The sequence below is a fragment of the Cornus florida genome, unplaced genomic scaffold (genome assembly GCF_030987335.1).
Source record: "Cornus florida cultivar Cherokee Brave unplaced genomic scaffold, ASM3098733v1 CherokeeBrave_3.0.0_Hap2_Chr04, whole genome shotgun sequence".
NCBI classification, from domain to species: Eukaryota; Viridiplantae; Streptophyta; class Magnoliopsida; order Cornales; family Cornaceae; genus Cornus; species Cornus florida.
The window spans coordinates 94659128-94678997 of NW_026775574.1; the positions used below are offsets into that span (position 1 = coordinate 94659128).

Below are 19870 nucleotides of genomic sequence, written 5' to 3' on the forward strand. Positions count from 1 at the left end.
TACACAGAGCTGAACATGAGACTGCGATGAGCTATGCCTCTGTTTATCAAAACAACGTTGTTTGGTTCACATGACTCCTCCAAACAAGAGGGAATCCACTTTGGTAATTAAGGTAGTCAAAAAGTACCAGAACAACATTGTTGAGTTAAATCAGTGAATGAAACGAAGTCGTTTGATTCACAGAACTCCGCCGAGCATAGGGAATCCACTTCCATGATTAAAGCAGCTAAAAAGTAGAAGCTCGTCTAATTTTGACATCATTTAACATGATCGACAGCATGCAATTCCTCTTAATTCTTGGTCCTTTTCCATTCTTTTTGTACATAAAGGTTACAACATTGTAAAAAAAGCACAAAAGCATTCTAAAGACAAATTATAAAAGGAAGCTACCTACTAAAAAGTAAGCTACAATAATACCCTATAAAAATAAGTAAAAATAAATAGAGGAGGAAATTAGAACTTATGCATGTCCAATAGGCTCTTCTGCCTCCTCCAATTCAATCCCTTCATCTGCAAGCCTTTTATCCTTGTAAACATACCATTTTGCCCCTATCAAATACAATCCCAAATTCAAAACACTCAAGATTGACAACAGCCAATAGAAGTCATAAAGCTTCCCTTGGTTGAGATTATCAGCTAGCCATGGCCTTTTGTCACCAGTCACCTTGTGCACTATAGAAACCAAGAGAGAGCTGAAGAAAAACCCTAGTGAAAGTGTGCTTAAAAACAGCCCTGTGCTCATGGTCTTCATCCCTTTAGGGCACTCTCTTAGGAAAAAATCGAGCTGCCCGATATACGTGAAGGCCTCCCCGGACCCCACGAAGAAGAATTGTGGGACCAACCAAAATACACTAAGTGGGATCACGTCCGCTGCATTGTCCGTCATACCATGTGATCGCGCAACGTGCAGTCGCTTGAGTTCAGTAAGTGCTGCTGCTACCATTGCAAAAATTGAGAGGACCAGACCGATGCCTATGCGTTGCAATGGGGTTAGCCCTTGGGGGTTCTTAAGCACTCTCCGTGCGATCGGATTGATAACTCGGTCGTAGACCGGGACGGTCAAGAGAATGCTGCCCACGAAGAAAACGGTTAGCGACGCCGCCGGAATTCGGAACGATTTGCCGATGCGGCGGTCCATGGTAGTGGCTTGCGCCACTGAGAATGTGGTCATTTGGGCATAGACAGTCCAGAACATAATAGTGGTGGCCCAAATTGGTAACATTCGAATCACCAATTTCACTTCCTCCACGTCTGTTAAAGTTGAAAGGCACCACTTATTCACCACAGTGACTTCACTCGACATTTCAGGGTACTTGATTGCTGCTTTGTCCAAGAAACTGCCGAAAGTAAGAGGCATAAAAGATGACAATCAGACGGTTATGAATTCATCATCACAATGGTGTGATCAAACAACTATGTAACCATAAGTTTTGTTTGTTACTCTTGTCCTCATTTTCAACATGTTAGCCCCAATGGGTTTTCTAATAATAGACATTGATGGCATGCATATTACAATCCAGTGGGCAAAAAAAGGAGCAATTATTGTTGGAGTTATATGGGGAAGGTGGGAAGTGAATGCACAAAACAATGGGCGTGAAGATCAACCAGTGACAGACTGGTTCACAGTGGCTCGTGATCTTTTGATTCCCTTTTTGGATCACACTTTATTTTACTAATAATAGGTTTCATATACTCTGATTTCAAGATTGGCTGAGCAATATATATGTATATATGTATGTATATATATATAGTCATTATTTATAGGATACAATGGGACGTATATAAGGTATGTTAATTACAAGTCTAGACTGTGCACAATTTTAATTTTTATTAGCGAGACTTATAAAACCTAAAGATTGAGCTTGTACAATTATTAAAGTCGGGATTGTGCATTAGTCCAACTCTACTTATATATTTATTTCATTTGGATAAAAGGTGTTTTTTTTTTTTTTTTTTTTAAGTAAAATTTTTTTGTGAGACTCAAAATTTAAAAATCGAACTTGCACAATCGTAAAAGTCATGATTGTGCATAGTTGAGTTCAATCTATATATTTATTCAATTTGGATTAAGGGTATTTTTTATATAATAAATTTTATTGTGAGACTTATAGCAATGACTTAGTAGCACCGGACATCTATTTTTTTTAAGAAAAATTAAAATTTGATCTCAATAAAAGTATCTACATCTATTCTTTTTTTTAAAAATTAAAATTCAATCCCAATAAAAGTATCTATGCGGAATATCAACTAAAAAATTAAACATTCTTAAACGTCCTTGTGTTTGAATACATCCCCCTTAGTTTGCCAAGGAAACAAACAAACAGATAAAATGTAAAGATTGAGCTTGTCGAAGTTGTAAAAAAAACAAAAAAAGAGGCTTGTCAAAGTCATTATTGTGCATAGTCCATCCCTATCTTTATATGTGAATTTGATTTGAATATGATAAATGGGGCAAGTTTTTGTTTATTTCTAGGTAGTCCGATAAATGGGTGTTACTGCCACTAATTAAAAAACAAGGGACGTAAATTAGGTGCAGACAGCTTATAATTTAATGGTTGTCAACACTTGGGCCACAATTTGGCTGGCAAATACGAGTGTATCCAAGAATTAATACTGCTACATCAATAATTGGTTAGTACATTATTGGCCGTCTGATATACAATCAATATTCTGGAATCTGATTGAGTGATTCTACATAAACCATTTGAAGATTGGCCACCAAAGATGGCCCACTATAAAGATATGACAACAGCTTGCCACCTATCCTAGTTGTGGCCAAGTATAATTGCATTTCCCAAAATTACATGCAATCCATGTCCCCCTAGCATTAAATATTTTTTTTCCCTAGTTTTGACATTTGCTACAATAATTCACCAGTCAATTTAGTTGTCCATATTGGTATCATTGCTTCTATAGAAGAAATATCAACAATATTTTGAACCAATATTTTTTCTAATTTTTTAGAATAATTTTTAGAAAATTAAACCATAAAAACAATATATATTTTTAAAAAATTGAATAAAGTTGATGAAAATAATATATTTTTTTATTAAATTTTTATAAAATAATTTTCAAAAATTATTAATTAAATATATTTTGTACAAAAACTGAACCAAACAGACTTATTATCACCATCACTTCATCTGCTGATACGAGTTTAGAATAATTATTCAAGCTAACTTTGTTCTTAAGAAATAAATGGAAAGAAAAGAATACTAACCGGAATTGCTTAGAATGGGGTAAAATTTGCTTTTTCTTCTTTTGTGTTTCGTTTGCAATGTCATCCAAGTTGAAGAGGAGAGAAGAATCCGACGGTGGCTCCAAATGCCTCTTCTTCCACGCCGCCACGAACACGGTGGCGATCTGCGTTATCGGGCTTCCGACAAGTTTCTTGAACCGATACCGCCTAGTGCCCGATAAGAACACAAACAAGCCTAGCAAAATAGCACAAGCACAAATTCCATAACCCCATTCTCTGCCCAAGTTGTCTTGTATGTACACAAGTATTGTCACCGCACAAAGTGATCCAATACTAATGAAGAAAAAGAACCAATTAAAGAAATTGGTCATTTGGGTCCTCTCAATTTTGTCCGAATCATCGAATTGGTCGGAGCCCAAGCCGGAAACACTCGATTTTAGGCCGCCGGTGCCAAGGGCAGTGAGGTAGAGTGCTATATAGAGGGCCACTAGCTGCATGCCGCTCGCCGGAGTGCATGACTCGCTGCCTATGGTGCATTTTGGTGGCCGGAGACTAGGGATTATGGTGGAAATGGTCAAAATTGTCACACCCTAAACACAAACATAGACAAAGCAAGTATTAAATGTCAAGAAGCACGAATTAAGTGGACATATCAAACAAATATCATACATTGCATTCTATACAACATTAACTTGTAGTTTTGTTGTATTTAATTTCATACATAATGTTGCGTTTAGGATTGTTTTTAAACTAAATTTGTTTTGACTCGAATTTTAAGACCCATTCAGTACTCTCAAACACAGCTTAAAAGAATTTCAGACCTCCCTTTTAAATATTTTTTTGGGTCAAAAGAAACAATGGTAATTTTTTTTTTTTTTAACAGACATTTATTACAAAATGTTACAAGTCAAACAGAGTTAAATGCAGTTTCGAGCATGAAGTACTTACAGTTGCTTGAACTGTGGTAAAGATGGCAATGGTTAGATACCTATATATAGAAAAAAAAAAGTAGTACCAAATCAGCAAACAAATTATTAACAAACGCATAATTCACCATCTTAACATAACATAAGATTATTGTTAAGAACTTGATGAAAAATTCATCAAAAAAAAAAAAAAAAAAAAAAAAAAAAACACACACACACACACACACACAACAGCAACAACAACAACAACATGAAATTAAGAACAAGTTAATATATAGTAGTAACCTGCCAAGGAAAGTGTCCGCGACGAAGCCGCCGAACAAACAGAGCATGAAGGAGGTGCCAAGGAAGTTGGTGACTGTGTTGGCCGAGGAAGCATTCCCCAGATGCATTGTAGCAGTCAAGTAAGTCACCAAATTAACAGCTATTCCAAGAGTTGTTAACCTCTCACATGCCTCAATCCCTGAAAAACAGATCGAGATGTGTGAGTTGATTTTCTTGTGTGTGTGTGTCACTGTGTGACAAAGTGGGTAGAGAGAGAAAGTGAGATTGGAGACCTAGAATCATGGCTGCACTGGTCCAGCCACCGGTGGTGAGTCTCTGGGCCCGATGGCCTTTGTAGTCCCAGGCATCTGGGAGGGTATTGGTCCCTTGTGTTTCAGGGAGTGCCATTTGTTGATTTTTTATTTCTTTGTGTGAAATGTGTTTGATATGTGTTTGAACTGTGTGTGTGTGTGAGAGAGAGAGAAAGAGGGGAAGAGGGAGGGAGGGAGGGAGGGAGGGGCTATACTAATTGTGGGCAGAACTAATATGCTTCTATGTTACACAAGGCGTTGTCCTTTTTATTGCTGTTGGTTTGGAGCTCACTGACCTCACTTTGCCATATTTTAGACCCTAATAATAATAGAAGGTTGATTTACAAATTACAATTGACACCTGACACCTAACACCTGTAAGTTAACTGGCTAAGTTTGCAAAATAATATAAAATGAACAATAATTAGGGGTCTCTTGTGTGTCTTCTTGGTCCCGTATTTGTCATGTGCATTTAAATCAATATTGTAATAATTTAAATTAACAATATAATAATTTTAAATATGTTAGAAATTATATCTATAAGTTAACTTGATGATTGTGTCAGATATTTTAGTTCTTCATTACAGGATAATGTTTTGACTTCTGTTTAGGGGTTTGATTTTTATTTTTGATTTGATTTTTATTCTATTTTCATATTTGTAATTTTTCTCTAGTCAGATTCTCAAATTGAGCACGCCAATTTTATTAAATTACTTTTTGATATCAGAGACACGTATCATATCATTCAATTAAATCTTTATATCAGTAATGCAATAACTAGCTAAAAATATTAAATTCTTAATTTAATAGTGTCACAGTGTTGTAAGATAATGTAATATATTACATAAATATTGCATTTTCGATGTAAATGCATTTTATAAGAATAATTACATTGTCCTTGAATCTTAATACATTCGTCCCTTTTTTGTTGTCCGCTTCCTAAACTGTGACTCACATAATATAATTGTGAGTCACAGTTTACGAAGCGGATAACAAAAAAGTGACCAAGAGAGTATCATATAAGGTGTCAAATTGTGATGTAGTGTGTTGTGCAGCTTATTTATTAGTGCACAAAACGAGATAGAATGGAACGAGGGACAAGGGAGGATCTAGGTCACATGAATACAACAAGTTTCTTCTATGGTTGTGGTCATTTTTTGAAAATAGTACACTTTCTGCGAGAAAAAAATATATATATTAGGTGCTTATTTTTTTAAATAACCCTATGGCCTCACTAGAAAGAAGACCTATTGAATTAATATGTCTTTAATTATTTAAAAAATGGTGACCACTCGATAAAAGTGTTTTTTGGTGATGAGATCCTAGTTTAGTGAATTTCTAAGTTATGAAGTGTTTTTTGGCTGCTCACAAAATTTATAAGGTGTGATCAATGAAATTATTATATTAACTGGTAGATTTTTAATTTGTTGTGAAGTGAACTATCGAATTTTTCGTGATATATGCCTTTTTTTTGTAATGTAATCCTTTGTCGTTTAATTCAATGATTAAGAAAAAAGTATTTTGGAATGTAATACTTTTGTCTGTTGTTTAATTCAATGACTGAAGTAGAAGAGTTAACATATAGCCTCAAAAACTACATCCATGACCCGTAGTTGTCAAGAATAACAATTATGGATCTTAATTAAACACGCTACGTGCCAATTAACATAGGGCTCAGACATATTCTCACTTTGATTATATCCATCAGTCATATATAGTGAGAATAAATATAAAATATGTATGATTACTCACAAATCAATTTAATTATTTTAAATTCAGATAAAAATAAAATTTAATATGTTCGAATTTATGGCTCGCCTTATTGTGGGACTATAAGTTATTGAATGGGTTATTAAGTGCGTGACAGATCCATCTGGCTGACTGGTCTCATTCGCAACATTATAATTTATATCTGTAGTTACAAAATTGGCCTTACCGACCTTTGATGAAATTTGAATGTTCACATGCAGAGAAGCTTATTGTGGATCAACTAAACGACAAGTATATACATCAGTTGTAGCAGAGATAATAAGGTGCATGGGTCGATTTCTTAGGGTGGGCCATGGGTTTTATAATTGAACAGAGTTTCATCATGAATTCCAATACTCACCACTCACAAAGGAATTTATCAATCACTCACCGGTATCATACATATCTTGAAGGAATCAGCCTTTTGAACCACCGTTGAATTTTGTGATACATGGATGTCCAACGTGTCCTGTGATTGTTATTTACGATGGGATAGGTAAAAAAAAATTATTAGATAATCTTATACCATTAATATTTGATAAACTAATTCAATTTAAATTTTATAATTAAAAAAATAACTCGTAAAAGTATATTTTGATATTATAAACAAATCTAAATAACGGTCTCAATTAAACTAGTTCATCGAATGTCAAATGATTTAAAATCTATTTAATAATTTCTCAGTTCAAACTATTCATTATTTTCATAGGTGTAACCTGAGTGTGTGTTATTTGTTGGGACAACCTTTTTTTTTTTAAAAAATATTTGTGTGATTCGTTTTATATATATATATATAAAGAGCTAGCTTAGTCTACAATACTCTTGTCGTTACATATCTAGGTGTTTGGCCTAAAGCATTATTCGGTAACTGAGTGCACATGAGTTACCTCACCTGCAGGTGTGCCAAGACTATGATCAGTCCCGATTTGTAGCTAAGCTCGAGCTTTGTAAATTAGGCAAACAAATATTCCCAATGTTACAGCCACTTGGGCTATAAACTTGACCTCTCTGACTTAAGCGATTGTGGAAAGCAGAAATGACCCCTTTCAATGGTTCTTAACATTTCGGCCCTACAAGGGCTCCGCTGATTTGAGAAGAATTGTTTTTTATATTTTTGCGTGATGGTGAGAGAGAGAGAGAGCTTACAACAATGCAAAGAAAAATAACTCTTTGGTCATTAACCATTACAGTAGATGAAGATTGATTGGAAGATGTGGTCGCTTTCAATTCTTTGGTCCTAATTAAGTACAATCTACACTTAATCCAATCGAAAAGTAAATGCTTAGTTTAACAACTACAACTGGTAAAGAAACATGAAGTTTAAACACTACATCATTAGTGTAATAAAGCAGTAAATGCAACGAAGTAAATATTTTCCTAAGACTAGAAAGGAAAACTATGCTGAAATTAAAAGTAACTGAGGAAGAGCAAGGTTTATACCTTGAGCTACACTGCATGAGCAAGCTTCAAATAAAACAGGTCTGGAAGATCACAAAGGGTGACAATATGAAATATCCAGGTGTATTGGTGGAGAACATTTTTTTTTTTTTTTTTTTTACGTAAATGAGTTTTATTTATAGTCGAGGTCGTGTAACGTTAGCCATTGGACTAGATTCCTCATAGACGGCTAAGACAGTCCTCTGGGATGCAAGCTGTCATGGGCTCGTGTAGATAGGAAAGCTGAGCCTTTATAGGGTAATTTAACTGCTGTATTTAATGTAAAATATGGAGCGCCACCTTTAACTTGACAACTTATCACCTGCGTTGTTTCCTTATTCTATGCACTCAAAAGTACTTCGCTAATTGGACTTGCCACTTCCCTAACCTTAGCAAGCTTAAATGCTGGAATGGACAAAGTCAGTGATTCATTTGTCTGAGCTTCTGCGGTTGCGTTGACTTCTTCGCGACATGTGAATTTTCTCTTGTGCCATTCTAATGTAGTGTAATAATCGGAGTATAATTCAAATAACACACAATGATATTTTTCACAGTGCACCAAACACATTTAGATTAATTGGTCTCGTAACTTTAACCTGCCTTAGCCCTATGCAACTTAGCTTTACTATAGCATAGCCTAAGCCTCGTACCCTTGGCCTCATGCAGATTAGCTTATAACCTTGGCCTCAAGCAAATTAGCTAATAGCCTTAGCCTTACTGTTGAAGACTTGATCCCCACTCCTACATTGCACAACCTTGGACTCCAAATTCGGTCAGCCTATTTGTATAGGCCTCGTGTATATTTAGTTTAAATAATTCAATATAAATATGGGTTCAGATTTATTGTTTTCACTCTCAATTATCATGGCACGATCTCCTCTCTAAGTAAAGAGGTTGAGTGGTGGATCTCTATTAGCGGTAAGTTGTGAGTATGTGAATTTGTTTCAACTTTGGTAAAAGAGAAAACATTTGCGTCAAGATGGATTGCAAGAAAACTAATCCTAGTTTCCTTTTTTGGAAATCTAATTTTTTAACATAATGATTATTATTATTATTTTATTGTATTAGTAGTAAATGAATTAACAAATTTATTTTTAATGAGTACATAGTGTTATGTTTACTGTTTATAGGTTCAATGTAAAAATGTTAAATTGATAATATTTTTAAAAAATAGTAAATTAACTTTTGAAATGAGACAATTGTTAATGGACACTTAGTTTGAGACTTATGGAATATATAATTACATGCACGCGATACTTTTGGATTCTTAGATTTTGTTTAAATTGCCAAGAACTTGAATCTAAACATCTGGTACTTCGATGGAGACCTCGTATTCTATATATATATATATATATAGTAGTATTTGTTAATTTAAGTTGCATCTGCATATTACTATTAATATTTTATAGAGGACAGTTCAAATATCAAATTAAGTCACTTGGGACCCATTAATTCGTCCATATGTTCTAGTTTAGTGGCATTATTGAGATATCTCCCTTTCAAAAGAAAAGGGTCCTTGTTATATGGTTCAAAATTCTTTTTTGACTGAGAGGAACACAAGTTAACTTATTTTGTTTGCCTAAAAAAATGTAGTGTTTATTATTTTCAAAATGAAAATGATGTTTTGTGCAATCAAAGAAAAATAAAAATGATTCTTATACTGCTAATCCTACTTTTTTAATTGATCAATTATGCAACAAATAAGGAAGTAGAACCTCTCACTTAGTTGTATTTGGTATAAATAGTCAATTAAAAATTATTGGGTTAGACAATTTACTGCAAGTATTTAGTGTGAATATCATTACTCAAAGAAAAAATAATTAGAAATCAGTCAAAAGAAGTTAATGAGAATTATATAAAGATTTTTTTTTCTTTTTTCCTTTTTTACATGAAACTCACGCATCCACAACCTCAATCTTTTTTCACACACACCATACTTACACATCCATTTTGTTTCTTTGAAAACTCAAAATTTTATTATCCATTTTAAGAAATAAAAGAGATATCATTGGATCACAAGATCCTTAATCCGGTAACCTCAACCTTAGATTATGAAAAAATATCACTTAACACGAATTATTATTAAGAATAGACTTGTTTAACAAATTGTCGTTTATGCTCAGCACTTTGAGTGGTGTGGCATGACTCCCTCTTAAAAAGAAAAAGGAAATTAATTGGAAACATTTTCTGTGTTCCAAATTCAAAATATAACATTTGAATCGAATTTGATAAAAAGGGTTTATAGAAGTTATGGCTCTTGTTAAAAGCCAATATTACTTGAATCACAATAGTCTTCAGTTGTCTAATAATGGGTAAGCCCCACCACCACTTTCGTATTAATTTTATTCCAAAAGTCAATTAACATTTATTTTTGAAAATCAAGTGCACCATATTGTTTGACACATTAATCCCAAAGATCCTTTGAGAAAAAAAAAAATTCCCAAAGATCCTACCTGGATTAATACGTTTGAATTTGAACCACAAATTTTCTCCCGAGTGAACACTATGATACTTGATTGTGAAAATGAGGTGTTGAGTCATGAATGATTAATAATTTTAAGGGAAAAAAAACAAAATGATTAATAATAAAAAAGCAAGAAGAGAAAATTAAAGGTGTAAAAAAATCTTTTATGTCGGTTTAACAGGAGATCATTTTGCAGATATTTTGATAGTTCGGTGAATTAATATTTTCGATGAATTTTGGAATGTCAGGTTTCGACTCTCTGCATCTACTAGTTTTTAGAAAACAGAATCAAGAAAAATTTTGTTTTGAAAACAGAAAACTGTTCTACTACAGTACGACGAACGGCTACAAATACTCCATCAAAGCAAATATATGTATTGTATTAATTTATTTTGGTAGAGTGTTTGTAATTGTTAATTGTATCAATTGCAACATATAATTTCTCGTAACTTACAAACCAAGCAGTCATGCATACCTTTAATTTTTCATTCTTTGGCTCTAATTCCATCATAAAGTTCTGTCTAACCAAACGCACCCTAAAAAAATTGCCGATGGCACACAACGCATGTTGAAGGGGCTAGTCGGCAACACGTTAAGAAGTGTAGTTAAGTCGCTATATGATAAGATGCGCACTGCAAAAGGTGACTCAGTGAGTGCTATCAAGAAGAAGCAAGAGATAGCCAAACATTGATATATCCTTTGATGATCACGAGCTCTATCTGTTAGGCTTTATCACGACAACAATGAATCCTAGGTGACCCAATAAAATCAAATAAAATTTTTCCAGTAAGGGTTTATTATGTTGTAGTACGTACTGTCACCATCTTTAAGACTAAATTTGTGGGTAATTAAATTCAGTTCCAGAAAAATTTTGACACCTGAACTAAAAGACAAATGAAATAATGAGTTAGCTGAAATCTTTGTCAATTTTTAAGATCTTTCCGTGTGTCCCATTGGATGAATCCTAATTTATGCCAACACAGGTTCACGATCGAGTACTCATCCTGCACTCCCAAGCTGGATTGCTAGTGGCTAGTAGTGAATCTGCATTCAACATACAAGGATATTTGCAAAACATATATATATATATATATATATATATATATATGTTATGGCTATCTGGCACGTACAGTGATTGTATTCTAATGTGACTTGTGTATGCTCTCACTTTAGTGGTCTGTACAGAGGAAAGAATGGGAAGTTGATATTCTATGAGAAGTTATACATTCTTTGGCAGTGGGTATATGCGAGGGAAAATTTGAAAAAAGTCTAGGAAAATAAGTAGTAGTAGTGGTTAAAACCACAAGCCTCATCGTCATATCTAATTTGGGTCAATCTTCAATTCAACCCACCATGAAATTCAGTTTAATGGGTCAAATTTAATTATCTAATAAGCCAAGCATAATTATCACAAAAAAATTGAATAATTATCAAATTTGAAGTAAGATACAATTCTACCTCTACATGAAGCCTAGAAATAAGAGTAGAGAACATCAAGAATCAGATAATACAAAACATCTGCCAAACCCAACATTCTCTTTACACCTAAACCTTGAAGAAGCATAATAACAAGCACATATCAAGACAAAAAACAATAAGCACATCCAAAGTATTTTTCCTTAAATTTAACAAATTTAAAGACAAAGAACAATAAGTACATCCAAAATTGGGTTTTTCTTCCTAAGATTCAACGAATTTGAAGACTTTGAAGGCGAAGAATAACAAGCACATCCAAAGCTGTGTCGTTCTTTCTTGTGATTCAACAAGTTTGAAAAATTACCAAACGACACCATTTGAGATCAAGCCTCCACGGTCCTCGATCAGAGATTAATTCAAGCTTTCTTCATTCTTCAAAGATTTGGAAGGAGTTCATCACAATCTATTCAAAATCAAACTTTGAAGCCATTGCATTGACCAATAAAGGAGATCGAATCAGATGATACTTTCTTTCTTTTGTAAAAAAATATCTTAGATGATTGTACTCCATTTTTATAAATAAATAAAATTATAGGATTTTTTATTTTTTAGTTTAAATTCTAAAAAAAATTATATATATATATATATAATAATAATAAATAAATATAATAATAATAAATAAATAAATAATAAATAAACAATGATGACCTTGCTAGATTCTCACACAAATAGAAAGATAAGGACATCGATCTAGACTATAATTGAATGTTTTATAATTCTGGTCGTGGGCTGGTAGTAATTGTAACATTATCCAAAAAACAACATTTTTTTATTACTAAAAAATGGCTTATACCACTAAATGATTATCAGAATCAATGACAAATGGCATTAATAAATTGTATCAAAATTAACATTCTTTCATGAGCCCCAAGAGCCAGTCCACCAGGCATGGGACCAAAAGTGGCCCAAACTACATCAACATTTAACAATAGTGCATATAAGCATGTCTATATATACATAGTTATATACATATAATTGAAGATAGAGAGAGACACACGCATACACAAACAAATAATGGTGATGTTTTAGGCTATATTACAAAGCTATAATAAATAAGGATAGTCCCATGTCCATTGACTAGCTATTAAAAGCGCCTGGACGGCGAGGACTTGCTTATATTATCAAATTAAAGAGGACAGAATATATATATATATATATAAATGCAAAGTATATGATCGTTATGTCAGTTGATTTTTAATTCAATGTCATAGAGGTTGGTAACAAGGACAGACCATAAGCCGTCATCATATCATTGGTGTCGTGGACTTAATTAATTATGAGCTTATCTTCTTGTAAGTGTAGTCTGTAGACACGTGATTCTCATTGTTTGCTGAAATCATACATTACATAAACATACAAGTGTGTGTATTTTAAGATATAAGCTATTTTTCAGATTTGATTTGTTTATCAAACTGGATCACAGTTACAGTTTAGCTTAAATTTAAATAATATAACGACTCTTTTTATTTTAATTTCCACTCACTCACAACTTAATGAAATATATATGTTATTTTTCTTTGTCTATATGTGTTGTGTTTATGCATGGGTATCATAGAAAATAGTGATTTTGAAGATTGCATCTTCTTCATCCAAAACAGAATTATTTGGACATCCTTCTAATTTTGATTCATCAATTGAATCACTGAAGGGTCCCACTAAAACAAGGAGAAAAATTTAATAGACTAATGGCAAAAAAATCGCCCTCGACTTTCACTCGTTTACAAAAAAATACCTCTTATAAATATTTTTAGCAAAAAATTCCATTCAATTATCTGGAGGGGGTAACTTTAAATGATGTCCGTTTAAATAATTTACTGAGCCATTTTTTTTTGGGACAAAATTGCCCCTTAACAGTAAAGGACTTATTATTTTTATTATTTAGAGCCTGTTTGGCTGAGCTTTCTGTAGGCTTCAAACGGGCTTCTAAGCCCAAAAAGTCCGTTTGTGAAAATTTTAAATGTTTGGCAAAATATTTGTTTCGGGAAGCCAATACCTCATTTTAAGTAAATAATTGCATAGACGATTTTACCCCCTTTTATTTCCAGAAACTAGTCTACGCTAGACGCGCAAGAATAACGATGCTACACAAGAAAGCGAAAGAGTTGCAGATCCTCTTCAAATTCCTATCTTGAAACAATTCTTACGAGTCTAGGAGTGCTTAGTGCTAAATTTACGCAAAGTTAAGGTTTTGAAGACCGATCAACATATTTATTTGTGAAATTGGGGGAGAAGCACACAAAAAATACACACATGTGTTATCCTCCAATTCTATATATTAATATGGATTTTAGTTTAAGAGAATGAAATTGAGTATTGCTACACTCCTATTCAAGGTGTATATCATTCGTAATCTTCTTAATCTGATTCCAACGTTTGCCGGCCTGTTTGCCTCTACCATATAGTCTGAATCAATGTTTCAGATATGTTGCTCCCTCTCTCTAGATTTCTGTGGGCCAATGAAGATTTTTGTGTAAAAATTCACGAAAAGTCTAGCAATTACAAATTCAACAAAATTCTCTAGCAATTACAATTTTAGAGAGACTAATAATCTAATTCTCTGTCTCTATATATTTCAGTTTCCATCACTCAATTAATCTTTCAAGACCTATATTAATTTCCAACACCTGCAAATTCTCTATACTTTTCGCGAAGTCCATTCAGGCTCTTTATACGGATGTATGATATGTTGGTATTATTGTTTTGTGTATTCCTTTCTTTTTTCTTTTTTTTTTATTTTTTGGAAGGTTTGTGTGTTTCTTTAGTTTCTAATTCTCTAAAATAAAACCTCTACATATATTCCTGTTTTTCTCAATTAATTTAATTTGAAAAGTAAAGCAAGAAATCTCTCCACTTGTCATAGCTCACTTAATTATTATTATTATTATTATTATTATTTTTGTCAGGACTCAAGTTAGGCATATGATATATATATATATATATATATATATATATATATATATATTTTTTTTTGAGATTATACGGAAGTTGGCATTGTATTTATCAATTTTCTTGTTTTATTGATGGGCTTTGCAATTCCTACTCTTTATGTCTGGTTTCATGCAATTTAGATGATTCGAGCAAAATAAGAGCATGTCAATTAAAATTAAAGAGCAAATGATTTTAATCTTTTTAGCTCCTTGTCAATATAACTCAATGCATGCGAAGACACTTGGAAATTCTCTGACTTAGCTACATTGCTTAAATAACAGTTTCCGTTTCTCTTCTTCTTCTTTCTTACTTGAATGTAAGAGCATGTAATATGAATTCAAATTGATAAAGAAAAGTGAATAGAGTTTCTCCTCTCTTTTGATTTAATTGGAAATATATCCAAGTACAGAGCAATTTGTACAGCAAGTCCATATGGATGTAAGGATTCTAAGACTTGTTATGGATGTAAAGATTCTTGGGTTTGGTATGGATGTATGATTGATGATCATTGTGTTCTTCACCACTTATGATGCTCATCAAATAAAGAGGGAGGAGAACAACTAGTTTACTCACCAAGTCACCATTAATTCCGGACCAAAAGTCAAGTAATTATTTTTCTCTGTCTGAATATGTGAAATGAAGTGGTATATAATTTACAAAAGTATTTTTGTTTCTATTTGTTTGATGATGAATTTTGTTTTTGGGAAAAATTGCTTGTTTATCATGCATATCTATATTATCTCAACACATTATTAGAATAGGTTAGAAAATATTAATGGCAATACTCCATGTGGATTTTGGGATGACAAAACACTGGTGATAATATGATTCAATAATTGTGTTTGATGTAAGATAAGTAAATATTATGTAAGGTTATTATTGTAAAATGGTAATTATTTAATAGTAGAAGGACTTTTCCACACATTGTTATCAAACATACATCATGCGAATAAAATCGCTTTTCCAGATAAAAGCACTTTTCGACATGATGTTAACCAAACAACTTTTTATTCTTAAATTTGTTTTTGCAAAGTCATTCTTGTAAGCCCTTTATAATGAAATTTTTTTTTGCATCAAGAAGCCTCCCCAAACACAACCCTACTCTCTCATCCTCTTCTTCGTTTTTTGTACGTCTGTTAGCAAAGAGAGTTTTTACTCACAACTCTAGCAATGTAGCTAAATCCTCCAGCAGTTCAGAATTCCAATGATACGTATATTAAATAATTTGACCCCACTGGCTATGTAGCTAAATCATCTAACAGCCCAGAATTCCAATAGTATATTAAAGAATTTGACCCCCACTAGTAGCTAAATCCTCTAGCGGTCGAAATTCTAATGGTATATTAAAGAAGTCAACAAATTCTTCGTACTATTTTATTCATACAACAGTATTTTAATATTATAATTGAATCATATGTTTTTATGTTGGTGGACCTGTTGAATGCAAAGAGTGTTTCAATATTATAATTGAATCATATATACTATAATATTATATATGTGTGAAAATTAAATCAAATTTATTTTATTTACTTTTATCCTATCAATATGAAACCATATTATAAGTCAAGTTTATTTTATTTTTTATCCTATCATATCCATATGATAATCTTTCCCTAATATTATCTTAAATTAATATAAAACCATATTATATGTTTATGTATAGAAGGGTATTTTATACTAGCTTCAATAAAAGTTAAATAATTATAGTAATCCCACTAAAAGTAATGATCGTGTTATCTTCTTCTTAAAAGGGACAACCACCACCACCCCAAAAAAAAAATTACACCTCAAAATTTAGGGTTTAAAATCCCAAACTATAAATCTTCGAATTTCAATCCAAACCTGCATGATCTTCGTATTACTATTAATGCGAGTGAGTGAATTGCATGAGAAAGATAATGATACTGAGAGTCGGTGGATGATTCACTTCGTGTAAACGAACATATTCAATGCCAATTTTGGTTGATTCGCTTGGTGTAAATCAACGAGTTGATTCTATAACTTTTGTAAAGATTGAGTCCAAACGTGAACAAATGGAAATAAAATTCGTTTTATGCGGTTACAAAAAAAATTTAAGAAAGCGTGGGTAATTTGGTAATAGTGTATGTTTACTAAACGAACGTCAGTTAAAGTCACCCCCTTGGGATAGTTGAGGGGGATTTTTTGCTAAAAATATTCATAATGGAATTTTTTGTAAACGAGTGAGTCGAGGGGGTTTTTTTTTTTTTTTTTGCACTTCGCCCTTGGTTTATTAATATTGACATGTAGTGATATGACTCATTAAAATAAAATATTTTTAGAGGAGTGCTAATTGCAATCGCGCAATTTACTGTCCATTCACAGTGCAGTTAGGATTGGTTAGTATAAAATACATTAATTACTTTGACTTTCTATTTTGATTGGACTCTAATAATATTACTTTTTAGACAAAAATACCCTTTTAATATGTCTTTCTTTTTATCTCTTCTTTTAATCGATTCATATGGGGATGTGTGCGTATGTATATATGATAATAATAATAATAATAATAATAATAATAACTAATGTGATGTGAATGGATGCTGAAAAAGGGCAAAAAAAAAAAAAAAAAAAGTTAGATAGAATAATCCATTTACAAGAAACGGATCCTGAAGGAAAAAAAAAAAAAAAAAAATGGATATAGAAAAAAATCCTAAAAAGAAGAAGTAAAAAGAACAAGATAGATTCTGAGATTTAAAAAATATATATACAAAATTAGTTTTATATACGTATATATTTCTTCTTTGGTGAAGGAATTATTTCCTTTTTTTTTAAAAAAAAAAAAAAATCCATTTATAGATAGTTGTAAAAATAAAAAATAAAAACAAAAAGAAACACACGCACATCCTCCATTAAAAAAGGAGAGAAGAAGAAAGATTAGATAATTTAAAAGGGTATTTTTGTCTAAAAAATAATGTTAGTAGAGTCCCATATAAATAGAAACTCAAAATAATTAATAAATTCAAAACTAACCAATCCTGAATGGACAGTCGCGCAAGCGACTACAATTAGCAATCCTCATATTTTTATTTATATGACAGAATATAATTGGTTGAAGAAATAATAAAATAAAATAAATAAAAAAAATTCTTTTTCACGTGAAAGAACACTGGCCCTTTGATGCATTGCATTGGGTATCGAAGGGCTCTTATTTATTTTTTTATTTCCTGAAGATAAAGTAATTCGTTTTGATAAAAAAAAAAGGTATGTATAATGTAAGTAGGCCCAATAACAAAGGGATCAGCCAAGTCTTTTACCTAAAAAAAAAAAAGGGACCAGCCTAGTTCTATTGGTAGTAAGTAATAGCCCAAATAATGCACTTAGGTGGCCTAGCAACAAAACAGGCTCAAAGCACAATCAAATTTTGATTATGCTTTGGGCTTTTGGCGACCTATGTGGGCCAGTGAGCTACAACCAGCACAATTTCACATCGTTTGGGTAAGGTAAGTGTTTATATATATTAGTTACATCTCCAAATGGTATGAGATATTATGGGATAAAATTTAGGTTAAAGAACAAAAAAATCCCCTTGAATTATTGATCCTTTACAAATAATTCCCTGAACTACAAATTGTCTGCTAAAATATTTTTTTTTAGTTAACCCGGGGTGTTTGGGATGGCACGAACTCTTAGGGTCCCTTAACAACTCGACTAATCCCCGAGGACCCGGAAGGGTACCTTCCCATCCGGGCCGGGTAAGTCACTGCAGGACAGCAGAGACTAACCACAAAGAACACCCAGCCCCACCTTGGGTTTACTAAGCTCCAAAATCTAGCGAGTAAACTGGGCCATATTGAAGTATTGATTTATTACAATTAACAACAAATTTATAGCAAAAGACTATTTTACCATTTCTCATTAAAATTTTTATTTCCTTATTAAATTATTTTTATTATCTTTTCTCTTATCTAAATATTAAACTATTTACCTTAATTTTATTATTAATATCAATCTATCATAAAAGTAGAAAAAAATAAATAAATTTGTAACTACCATTTTCTAAAATGATTAACTAATTATTAACTTATTATACTCGGTTTAAATATTTTTACTGTTGAAAAATACCTTTATTTTCATACAATATATTCATACAAAAGTAGTAAATTATTTTTTTTTTAAAAATACCTTCCCTTTCATGCAATATATTCATGAAAAATTAAGAAATTAACTAAATTGTTTTCAAATTTTCTACTTAAGTTTTTTTAAAATAATTAATTTTAAAAATTAAAGATAAATTTATGCAAATTTAATCGAGAATATGCCATCAAATTAGTATGAATTCTTTTTTATGATTTGTTTCAATAAGAAAAATAAATTAATTATAACTCAATAATAAAGGGCATTATGATTATTTAATGAAATATAATCTAGACAATGGACATTCCTTAAAATAAACTTTGGAAGAGTTATTTGCAAATTCGAACAGAAATTGTTTTTGCACTTTACCTTCAAATTTAAGATCAAAACCATCTAGAAACGTCGTGAGTTGATGAGTTGGAGTCTTCTCATTGCCACACTCCCTCTGATGTTGTAATTTGGACATGAATCAATTGTTAAGTTTTGATTTAAATTTCAAGGTTTATGAACTAGGAGTTGTGTGTCACTGATATTTTCCTTTCAATTTCAAGGGTAAATGATCATCACTTGTCTCATTAATAATGAGACTACCAGTGTCAGACATATATATATATATATATATAGTGATCAAAATCTTTTCTGGTGTAAAAGTACGTCCGTCTAGCCAATGAGAATAGTTTGGGATATATGTTACGAAAATATTGGGACGTTATTTTTGCATTACTACATTTTACTAATGTGCATCCCAACTTTTTTCTTACCGGCATCCCAATATATTTCTAATATGCATTCGAACATTTTCCTAACATGTATCTCAAATTATCCTCACCGACTAGGACAGATGTATTATTACGTTTTATCCATATATATATATATATATATATATATATGCATATATCCTACTTTATAAAAGAAATCAATAGCAATTGTCCACACTTGATTGAGAATTTAGGTAATTTAAAATCTCATATTTTTGTTTGTGATTGAAGTGGCTAGGAGAAAAAGTTCCTCTTTTTTTTTT

At 32.0% G+C, this 19870-nt stretch overlaps 1 protein-coding gene across 1 annotated transcript; it reads right to left on the bottom strand.

Annotated features, from left to right (window-relative positions):
* Positions 1 to 284: 284 nt before the first annotated feature.
* LOC132304023 (protein NRT1/ PTR FAMILY 6.3) lies at positions 285 to 4921 on the bottom strand. Its single transcript, XM_059801517.1, has 5 exons — positions 4683 to 4921; positions 4411 to 4588; positions 4148 to 4187; positions 3221 to 3789; positions 285 to 1337 (listed from the first exon to the last, which is right to left on the bottom strand). The coding sequence occupies exons 1-5, from the start codon at positions 4795 to 4797 to the stop codon at positions 461 to 463; spliced, it is 1779 nt and encodes a 592-aa protein (XP_059657500.1). The 5' UTR covers positions 4798 to 4921; the 3' UTR covers positions 285 to 460.
* Positions 4922 to 19870: the final 14949 nt, after the last annotated feature.

Coding starts and splice junctions, on each gene's coding strand:
- LOC132304023 (XM_059801517.1), bottom strand. CDS start 4,797: ATGGCACTCCCTGAAACACAAGGGACCAATACCCTCCCAGATGCCTGG. Junction 4,188..4,410: donor GCGGACACTTTCCTTGGCAG/GTTACTACTATA, acceptor TTCTATATATAG/GTATCTAACCATTGCCATCT. Junction 3,790..4,147: donor TTACCACAGTTCAAGCAACT/GTAAGTACTTCA, acceptor GTTTGTGTTTAG/GGTGTGACAATTTTGACCAT.